The sequence below is a fragment of the Sebastes umbrosus genome, chromosome 2, assembly GCF_015220745.1.
Source record: "Sebastes umbrosus isolate fSebUmb1 chromosome 2, fSebUmb1.pri, whole genome shotgun sequence".
Lineage (NCBI taxonomy): Eukaryota > Metazoa > Chordata > Actinopteri > Perciformes > Sebastidae > Sebastes > Sebastes umbrosus.
The window spans coordinates 22,435,264-22,446,370 of record NC_051270.1 but is presented as its reverse complement, the minus strand read 5'-3'; the positions used below and the strand labels follow the sequence as shown (position 1 = coordinate 22,446,370).

General features: G+C 40.9%; 2 protein-coding genes across 2 annotated transcripts; one reads left to right on the top strand and one right to left on the bottom strand.

The window, feature by feature from the left end:
• The first annotated feature begins 6 nt into the window (after nucleotides 1-6).
• Nucleotides 7-8,249, top strand: blzf1 (basic leucine zipper nuclear factor 1). The gene is made up of 8 exons (XM_037794103.1): nucleotides 7-93; nucleotides 185-353; nucleotides 515-605; nucleotides 3,773-4,224; nucleotides 4,406-4,605; nucleotides 4,834-4,962; nucleotides 6,195-6,426; nucleotides 6,524-8,249. The coding sequence occupies exons 3-8, from the start codon at nucleotides 584-586 to the stop codon at nucleotides 6,707-6,709; spliced, it is 1,221 nt and encodes a 406-aa protein (XP_037650031.1). The 5' UTR covers nucleotides 7-93; nucleotides 185-353; nucleotides 515-583; the 3' UTR covers nucleotides 6,710-8,249.
• A 94-nt stretch (nucleotides 8,250-8,343) lies between these two features.
• trmt10c (tRNA methyltransferase 10C, mitochondrial RNase P subunit) lies at nucleotides 8,344-10,320 on the bottom strand. Its single transcript, XM_037794089.1, has 2 exons — nucleotides 9,856-10,320; nucleotides 8,344-9,822 (listed from the first exon to the last, which is right to left on the bottom strand). Exons 1-2 carry the CDS (start codon nucleotides 10,081-10,083, stop codon nucleotides 8,446-8,448), a joined length of 1,605 nt encoding a protein of 534 aa, XP_037650017.1. The 5' UTR covers nucleotides 10,084-10,320; the 3' UTR covers nucleotides 8,344-8,445.
• Between the last annotated feature and the right edge of the window lie 787 nt (nucleotides 10,321-11,107).

Here is an 11,107-nt window from a genome sequence, read left to right as displayed (position 1 = left end):
GCTACACCACTTTGTTAGAAAAGGGTGTTTTCTCCTGGATTTAGCCTGGCAGGCTTTCCTGTGTAATGCTGCTGCTTCGATAAAAACGTCCAGGTTGTATATTTTTGTAAGAGTAACGGTTAGACTAATGACTTTGAGTATTGATCTGTGCACTGTACCGATATTGAACTCCTTATGGCTTTAGTTTGCAAAAGAGGAGGTGTATCCTGGCAGGAAGTGTGGCCTGAGATACCTTACCCAGGGCTAAATTACACATCATCAGATTGCAGAGGCCAACAGTGTCCGGTGGCAGAATCAACAGCCTGATGCTAGCAGCGGATTAACCGAGGAGGAGTTGGACTCTCTGTTATCTGGTTTGTTATCAACTATTGTGAATTCGTGAAACGTTATCAGTAGCTCAGTTGTTAACCCTGACCTTTAACCAGCTGCCTCCGTTGATAAAACCGTCACAAACATTGAATGCTGTAGTTAGATGCTAATAACAAAGTGTTTTCTCCATTGTTGATGGTGACAGGACGACGAGTCAGCTGGTTTCACCTGAACTACAGACCTCCTCTTCTCCACCAGCTCCACCAGCTCCACCATGACGACTGCTGCTGTGAGAGGTATGTGTTTTAATTAAATCTACAGTATTTACATTACCTTGTCCTTATCCTTGTTTTCATTCTGTCTACTGTTTAGTAGCCACATCACATAATCTACTGTTTAGTAGCCACATCACATAATCTACTGTTTAGTAGCCACACCACATAATCTACTGTTTAGTAGCCACATCACATAACACCACATAATCTACTGTTTAGTAGCCACATCACATAACATCACATAATCTACTGTTTAGTAGCCACATCACATAATCTACTGTTTAGTAGCCACATCACATACTGTAACATCACATAACATCACATAATCTACTGTTTAGTAGCCACATCACATACTGTAACATCACATAATCTACTGTTTAGTAGCCACATCACAAAACATCACATAATCTACTGTTTAGTAGCCACATCACATACTGTAACATCACATAATCTACTGTTTAGTAGCCACATCACATACTGTAACATCACATAATCTACTGTTTAGTAGCCACATCACATAATCTACTGTTTAGTAGCCACATAACATACTGTAACATCACATAATCTACTGTTTAGTAGCCACATCACAAAACATCACATAATCTACTGTTTAGTAGCCACATCACATACTGTAACATCACATAATCTACTGTTTAGTAGCCACATCACATACTGTAACATCACATAATCTACTGTTTAGTAGCCACATCACATACTGTAACATCACATAATCTACTGTTTAGTAGCCACATAACATACTGTAACATCACATAATCTACTGTTTAGTAGCCACATCACATACTGTAACATCACATAATCTACTGTTTAGTAGCCACATCACATAATCTACTGTTTAGTAGCCACATAACATACTGTAACATCACATAATCTACTGTTTAGTAGCCACATCACATACTGTAACATCACATAATCTACTGTTTAGTAGCCACATCACATACTGTAACATCACATAATCTACTGTTTAGTAGCCACATCACATAATCTACTGTTTAGTAGCCACATAACATACTGTAACATCACATAATCTACTGTTTAGTAGCCACATCACAAAACATCACATAATCTACTGTTTAGTAGCCACATCACATACTGTAACATCACATAATCTACTGTTTAGTAGCCACATCACATACTGTAACATCACATAATCTACTGTTTAGTAGCCACATCACATACTGTAACACCACATAACATCACATAATCCACTGTTTAGTAGCCACATCACATACTGTAACATCACATAACATCACATAATCTACTGTTTAGTAGCCACATCACATACTGTAACATCACATAACATCACATAATCCACTGTTTAGTAGCCACATCACATAATCTACTGTTTAGTAGCCACATCACATACTGTAACATCACATAACATCACATAATCCACTGTTTAGTAGCCACATCACATACTGTAACATCACATAACATCACATAATCCACTGTTTAGTAGCCACATCACATACTGTAACATCACATAACATCACATAATCCACTGTTTAGTAGCCACATCACATACTGTAACACCACATAACATCACATAATCTACTGTTTAGTAGCCACATCACATACTGTAACACCACATAACATCACATAATCCACTGTTTAGTAGCCACATCACATACTGTAACATCACATAACATCACATAATCTACTGTTTAGTAGCCACATCACACAGAATTTGATTTATATTAAGGTTAATACGCAGGAAACTGATGTCTTTTTATCATGGTTGGCTTGTTTGGACTGATCCAGATTGTGTTTCATTACAACTGCAAAATCAAACCTTTAACATAAAGCTTCTCAAGTGATCACTTGATTCTCAGATGTTGTGACTGCTGCTAAACACAGAAAAATAACTGCACTCATCCATACAGCTGTGGCCAGGTGTTATTTAAGATAAGATAAGATAAAATAAGATGAACCTTTATTAATCCCTGGAGGGAAATTCAGGTGTCAAAGCAGCAACATCAGCAAACAGAGTGAAACACAGGAGAGGTAAAGGTATACAAAAATCATAAAAACAATAATAAAGATATAAAAGATACGGAGTGAATGGGTGAACATAGTGTGTGCAGTCCGGCGTCAATAAATAAATGTAGTATGTACAATAAATAGATGTAATATGTATGTATGTGCAGTCTATAAAGTGGTATATAGGATGTATAGTGTAAAGTAAGTGTAAAGTGTGCCAGTGGTTAGAGTTGAAATGTTTTGATACTTGTGCCAACTCCATACCTGAGTTTCTGTGCCGATACCAAAACCACACTCTTGTCCGCACCTTACTTTAAGGAATATAATAATTTTTTTTCTACAACCCCTGTTTAAAATATAAAGCCAGATGTCTCCAATGTTTATTGTTGTCTAAACACATCCGTTTTACAAGAAGTTTCCGTGATTAGATAGTGTAAACCTGGAAACATTTGAGTTAAAACAGGAACCATCTGATGAGATCAAAAGGTACTCAAGATTACGAGTCTGACCGTTTTTTAGTACTCAGATCTTTAACTTACTAATTAAAAGTAGCAATACCACAGCGTAAAAATACTCTGTTACAAGTAAAAGTCCTGCATTCAAATTCTTTCTTAAGTAAAACTACAAAAGTATTGGCATCAAAATATACTTAAAGTACCAAAAGTACTCATTATGTTGAATGGCTCATTTCAGAATGATCTGTATTATATTATTGGATTATAAGTGTTGATGCATTAATGTGTTCATCACTTTAATGTCGCAGCTGATAAAGGTGGAGCTATAAGTATTACTTTATATACTGCTGGGTAGCTTAATCCATAATAGTATACAATAATTTATTAGATGATTTATATTTTGTATTGATATGATGATTGATGATCAAAATCCACAAAGAAAATAAATATGTGGAGTAAAAAGTACAATATTTGCCTCTGAGATGTAGTGGAGTAGAAATATAAAGTAGCATAAAATGGTAATACTCAAATTAAGTACAACTACCTCAAACTTGTACTTGAGTAAATGTACTTAGTTACTTTCCACCACTGGTTGCTTGGCATTGGCAAAACAACTGTTTTGTTGTGCAATGCAAACAATGTGTTATAGGAATTTAGAGCGGTCCACTTCTGATTGGATCACTCAGGACACATTTAAGTGCTAAGTGTAAACTTGTCTTCATTTCTTTGTTCCAGGCCCTGCCGGTGTGCCTGTCCGAGGTGCTGGCGATGGCATGGAAACTGAAAAACCGCCCGCCGTCCTGGAGGTAATCACAGATGCACTGCCACCAAGTCCGTGTGTAGTTCCCCTCCTGAAGGTGGCTAGCCCAAAACACAGCCCCAAATCTAGCCATCCTGCGGCCCCCCAGCCTCTCGGGGTGCTCCACCTGGGCAAGGTGAGTCGGGAGCTCTGCACAGAGGTGGAGGCTGTGAGGATCATCGTCCCTCGTGCTGCTATTAGCCGGCACACCCGTAAAGGGCCTGCTGAGGCCAAAGGGGATGCTGGGCAGCAGGCCGAGGAGCAGGGCTCTCACCCGCTGCCTCTGGTGGAGGACTGGAGAGGAGAGCTGGAGAAGCTGCAGAACTCTGAACGCAGGCTGCTGCAGGACAAGGAAGGCCTTTCCAATCAGCTCCGTGTGCAGATAGAGGTAAGGCAGATCCACTTTATTTAGCTATTAGACATACTAGCTTCTCCACAGTCAGGTTTATTAACTGTGCATGTTGTTTCATGTATGATGATGTGCTTTTAAGTGAATATAAAGGGAAAAAAAGTTGATTTCCTCATGCTGTAAAAGGAATTTGGTAACTTAATTTCATTCCGTGTGCCAGGTGAACCGCGAGCTAAAGAAACTGCTGGTGGCGTCGTTGGGCGATGACCTTCAGTTCCACTTTGAGCGTATGTCACGGGAGAAGAACCAGCTGATTCTGGAGAACGAGGCTCTTGGTCGGTGTCTGTCACACACCGCGGAGCAGCTGGAGCGAATGAGTATCCAGTGTGACGTTTGGAGGAGCAAGTTCCTGGCCAGCAGGTATGAAATAGAAAAAAACAAAATTGTGTGACAGCTAGAAATGTTTGGACAATATAAGCAAGTGATGGAAAGGGATGGGATGTTTTTATTTCCTTTCATCCTGCAAGCCTTATGAATACAAATACAATTTAAAAAAAAAAAGATAATTCTTCTACAAGGATCAATAAGAGACAACATAATTAATGTCATCATGCCGATTAAACCCTTGCATCAATGTTGTCTGTTCAGAGTCATGGCAGAGGAGCTGACGAATGCCAGAGCAGCTCTGCAGAGACAGACCAGAGAGGCACAAGGAGCAATTCAAGACCTGCTGTTAGAGAGAGAAGAGTTCTCCAGCGACATGGTGCTCACTCACAGGTAACTTGCAGTTTATCCATAATTAAGTAAATTGTTCATTATAATAGCTTACAACTTAAAAGTCCTGAAGATGAGGAAAAGAGAGGACACACAAACTCTGTAAGTGTAAGTTATAGCGCCACTTAATGGCTTATATTGGTATATTTTAAGAAAGTAAGCACTCTACTATAGGTGCTGTCCGGTGCATTTGTTAAAAAAAGGCTATTGAAACACCTGTAAAATACATACAAGAGGTATCTCTACTAGCTGTATATAGACCTTTTATTTCTAACGGATTCCTGTCAATAGGCCCTTTTCACAGCAGCGTTTCTGACGTGTCATAGCGGTGTGTGTACGCGGGTGTAATTGATCAAATTAACGATGGTCCCGTTCTGTTAAGTGTGTCACAGCCATTACAGTGAGCCAGCATGCACAATACCAGGGCCCTGGCACACCTCAATGGATCAGGGCCATAACTACACCTGTCTACCCTGCAACGACATGCTGAAATGACTGCTGTAAAAAGGGCAAACAAGTAGACTCACACTGGCATAGCTTTGTAGTGGGAACACTTGACCAACACTTTAATATTCATGTGGAATGAAATATATTTGTACTTCTTATCAGTTGTTGAGCTTGGTAAATGCTCTCAGTCATTTGTATTCTATCAGCTTCTTATTATTCTTCTGCTTTTACAAAATTGCAGACGGAACATGGGTATAGTGTTTATCCATGTAGGCTACATTTACTTTAATTTTGAAACATGTGTGACATGTAATGATTTCATTTTACTGAATTAAAAAGAAGTTGTTCAAAAAAATTTGCACAAAGTTGCATTTAATATTAGAAATGAAGAGAACTAGGACCCAGTTTTGCACTTTAATACATTATAGTTCACACCAGAAATGAACCAATTATAGCAAATTTATACATAGAGTCTGCTTTTTGACGGAACTGTCAAAGAATCTGCGCAGCAACAAGGATGCCGCAGGGAGAACTTATCCCACTGCATAACAATAGATGAACTATAGTACACAACATTCAGAGAGAGCTGTATGAATCTTAGCCAGGTGAACATAAACTGTAAAGTTCAAAGTTCACAGCTGATACTAAAGTGTGTATGCCAGTGGTCGTTGGCTGCCAATCAGGTACAATTGCAGGCCAAAGATAAAGAGCCTTCAGGAGTTTGTGCACCTCTGCAATATTTTATAAGCATAGATGATAATAACAGAGTCTATGTGCTGACGTTGCAGATCTCTGGAGCAGCTCCTGGTGTCTCTGCAGTGGGGCAGACAGCAGACATACTACCCCAGCGCACAGCCCCTCAGCACAGGAGAGCTGGTAGCATCTAATCACAAACTAGCAGATGCCATCAACTCCCATCTGCTGGGAAACACCAGCAGCAGCAGCAGCAACATGGTGAAGAGCAGCAGTACAACGGCCGAGCAGCTCTGCAGCACGCCAGCTGAGAAGATGGCTGAGAAGGTACAAACTCCACATTCTTGTACAAATCTGATCATTTCCTAATATTTGATCTAAAATCCAGAGCTTCACTAAATGTTTTCTTGGTCTTCTATCTTAGGTGCTGAAGAGTTTAGATCCAATTTCCTGTTCGGAAAACAAAGCGGACCCTCCGCTCGGTGACTCCACCCCGTCAAGCTTTCTCAGCAGTAAGAAGAGCATCGGCAGGTTTCATCCATACACCCGCTATGAAAACATTACTTTTAACTGCTGCGAGCGCTGCACTGGAGACATCCTGGTGCTGTAAGGGGGGACGAAGAGCGGCGAAACGTCCCCATCTGGCGCCGAAGCAGCATCAAAGCTTATTTTCAAATGACATATCTGTACATGAGTGTACTCTGGAGGATGTTGCTGCTCTGTTAAGTGACTTTCTTTACACCTAAAGTTAGCTACCTTTTCTGTATCAGTACGAGTCCTTCGCTGCCCATTTTTAGTGCGGATCTCCACAATTTCAGATGTTTTTAAATTGTATCAACCTGCTGTTTGTTTTGCTGTCTTTACTTGAAAAAAAGCTAAATGAGAAAATGGGAGTTGTTTGTTCAGGGATCGTGATGTGAAAGTGATGAAAACAGAATGCATTTCAGAGCCACTGCAGCCTGGTTTAAACTATGGAAAGTGCTATTTATTGTTGGGCTGTGAGGTCAAGATGATGAGTCAGTGTTACATAGTGAACGGACAGTTGGGGTGTTTGCTTATTCAAACTTGAATATTAGGCTAGTGTGTTTTAAGTTGTATTTACATAATCATATAATGGAAACACCATCCAGGAAGTTAACAAACAACAGATTATGAGCTTATTGCACAGTCACACATGCACTGTGCCTGTACAATAACAAAAACAAGTGATGATGCCTCTTATACTGCGGGGGTCTCCCTAACTTCTCAGTATGATGGTGCTATCATATTTAAAATAAAATTGTATTAATATATTGTCTATAATGCATGCTGCAAAGGCATTATAATATACAATAGAGCTGTCCCGAATACAATTTTTTTTGGGCTTCGAAGCTTTGGTTAAAATGTTTTGAAGGTAGTCAAAGCTTTGCGGCGCAGCAGGCTGACTGTCTCCATCTCCCCCGTTTCAGTGCTGCTGCCACACTACTGTACACACACGCACGCCTCCACACAACAAACAGCGATATCCGTCTGAGAATAACTACTAATAATTAATAATGTTGTGGGATTGTTCCTTATGTCATGTGCTATTTGGGAATTTAAACATCATTATTACATGCTTATATATAATTTTTTTTTTTTTTTTAAATCAAAAAACAAAGCATTCGAATAGTGATTTGCAGGTTGAATACCATGGCAATGGTCGAGGCTTCGAAGCATTCGGGTCAGCCCTAATATTCATTCAATTCTTTGGAAGTGGTTTAACGGTACTACAATAGACTGTTATCGTACACTCACAGTTATTTGCAACGACTTTTGTGGGTGTTACAAAGAATGACGCAGAAAATCTAACATTTGAAATTATTTAGTTTGATTTGTTTTCTTTGAATCATGTCAATAATATTGGGTGATGTTTTTTTGCAAATCATTATTTAAAAAAAGTTGTTGCCTCAGAATACACTACTATGAAATGACGAGTAATATACCTATTGCACATGCCTCTTTGCAATTTTCTAAAACCAAGCTGTATAATATTTTGGTTTATTTCATCTGTATGGAAAGGTTTGCATCGATGTTGATGACGGTAACATTTACAGTGCAAGCATCATCAGAATATTTATACATCTTTTGTTTTCCATGTCAGACCAAAATAAAGACCAAAGTAGTTTCTACTTTTTATAAAATGTCTTCTTTATAATCCTGCATTGGAACTCTCAGTCAAAAAGCAGTCAGTAAGCACCAGTGACTACAACACTTTATTCACCACAACACTTTATTCACCACTTGTCTCATGTTTTTGACATTTCCTCAGACGCCGCTTGTAAACACACACGTCCTTATTATCCCGAGTTACAATTTCTGTTGACTTCACTCGTCCTCCCACCATGTCTTGCCTTTGCCTGCAGCTTTTCTGCTCTCCATGTTGCTGTTTAGTGATGTCCGTATTCTGAATGCAGCTGGTTTGTTTGCTCTGTCACTGGGCGGTCCAGCCGTTCTGTCTCTACCACTGAACCCAGACTCCTTATGGGACCTGTAAACACTCTGGCCCTCATTTTTAAATGTCCTCTCACTATTTCTTTCTCCAGATCTTAACAGCCTGTCACCATCCTGTCTTGGTCCATGATTTGTGTCTCCCCTGACTCTGTTACCGGTAATCTCTTTCTGTGTCCGTTCTTCGTGAAAGCCATCGTACTTCCTCTTGGGCACAAACTTCAACGCCTCCTGCCATTTCCCCGTGTCCTTCATAGTGAGCAGGATGCGGATCATCTGATCCAGAGTCAGATTTTTGGCTCCCATCTCCCAGTGGAGGAACTCATCCAGCGGTAAACGGGCTGTGGCCAGATTCAGACGCTTGGCGTTGGCCAACGACAAGCCTGACTGGATGGACCGGTCCACTAGAGCTCCAACGATGTAGACCTTGGAGTGGTCAAACTTGCGAAGAACGTTGGGAGAGTCTGCGGTGAGGTATACGAGTTGTTCGCGGGGGAACCGATCCACATGCTGTTGGTCAGTGCTGGTGATCAACAGGCGGTCCCAGGCCTCTGCACCGTATCGTTTGACCAGCTGCTTCTGGTAGCCCCCGTCTGCCTGCAGGTTGCAAAAGTGGAGGTGGAAGGGCTCAGTGGCACGCCGGTTCCACGCTTCCACCTCCATCAGCTGGGACACCGTGTTCTCCAACTCCCGCCTGGCCATGTTGGACTCATAGCTCATGTCGAACACCAGCGGTTGACCGAACTGCATGGCATTGGCGCTCCTCCAGGCCAGGAGCTTGTCCAGGGAGCGCCCCCAGAACTGGAGAAACAATGTGTTTTTAATCTCAGGTCCCGTCTCTTCCTCTGCATCGCTGTCCCGTGCTCTTCTCTCTTCCCTCACCGCCTTCCTCTGCTGCTGCTTCTCCTTACGGGCCTTTTTGTGTCCCTCCTTGACGGCCAGGTACTTCAGGTACTTCTTCCTGGCGGACTTGGTGGTGAGCCCTGCCAGCGTCTGAACGTCTTCGTCGGTCATCTCTTCGGGTACGAGCTTCCCAGCTTGCCGCCACATTGCAACCAGATCCCGAGTCGCCTCCAGTGAAGAGCTCTCCTTTAATGCACCATCTGGTTCTTTAAGGTCATCATCATCATCTCCATCACTTGCTTCCTCTTCATCATTCACTTGTTGCTTCTCTTCTGATGCTGCTTGGGCTCTCATCACAGATTTCCACTTGTCCAGATCTAGTGTCTGTATTTCATCAGTGTCCTCTCTTTGAGGATGGAGAGCATCATGGGTGTTATCTCTGTGTGGATGGAGAGCATCATGGGTGTTATCTCTGTGTGGATGGAGAGCATCATCTTTCCACACTGAGGTCCCAGTACTGAAGAGCCGAGCAGGGATGTGTAGTCGGTGATGAACGGCCCTTCTGACTGGGAGAAAACTTGTCATGATATGCCTCTTAGTAACACAGGATGCCACAAAATGACTTCCTTTCCAGAGTTCATAAAAACCCTGGTTAGTGCAGAGCCTTAACATAGTGATAAAGTAGATTAAACTGCAGAAAAGGACTAAAAAGTAGGACTAAACTGTCTTTTTATCTTTAAGAATTTAAACGGAACAAAAAAATTGTTATCGACGCAGTTCTCTCCGTTTTCTACCGTCATGAAAATGTAACATCTTGTAGCATCTCGTGTCCTGATGGTTGTGTCTACATGCTGCTGCAGCGCCGTGTCTGTCAGATATGAGGAGAAGGTCACGTGTCGGTCGCGAACGAGTCGGTTCAAAGAGCCGGCTCTTTTAAGGCAAGGCAGCTTTATTTGTGGAGCACATTTCAGCAACAGTGCTTTACATAAACATTCAAGAAAATTGCGACAAAGTGCAAAAGAACATTGAGACATAATTAACAGTTATAAAAACATAAAAAAAAACATTAAAGATTAGAAAATAAAAACAAGCAAAAAATAAAAGCTAGTCTTCAGATGGCAAACAAGAAGAGGCGTCTGTTTTATATTTGTAACGTAAAAGTGTGTGCCTGTTTTCTACCTGCTACTACTTTGATAAATTGTCGGCTATTGCAATCATGGATGTATTAAATGATTGCAATGCAGTGAAAGGCAAGGCAAGGCAAGGCAAGGCAGCTTTATTTGTAGAGCACATTTCAGCAACAGGGCAATTCAAAGTGCTTTTACATAAACATTCAAGAACATTGTGACAAAGTGCAAAAGAACATTGAGACACATTTAAAATAATTTAATATTATCTTTATAAAAACATTAAAGATTAGAAAATAAAAACAAGCTAAAAATAAAAGCTGGGATAGAAGCTAAAATAGAATATAACACACAGAGTAAAAGCTCTAGTGTAGTATAAAATCATTATCTGGTTTAATAAAAGGCAGCAGCAAACAGGAAAGTTTTAAGCTTTGATTTAAAAGAACTCAGAGTTGTAGTGGTCCTGCAGGTTTCTGGGAGCTTGTTCCAGATATTTGGTGCATAAAAGCTGAACGCTGCTTCTTCTGCATGTTTAGTTGTGAGTCTGGGGACACTAAGCAGACCTGATC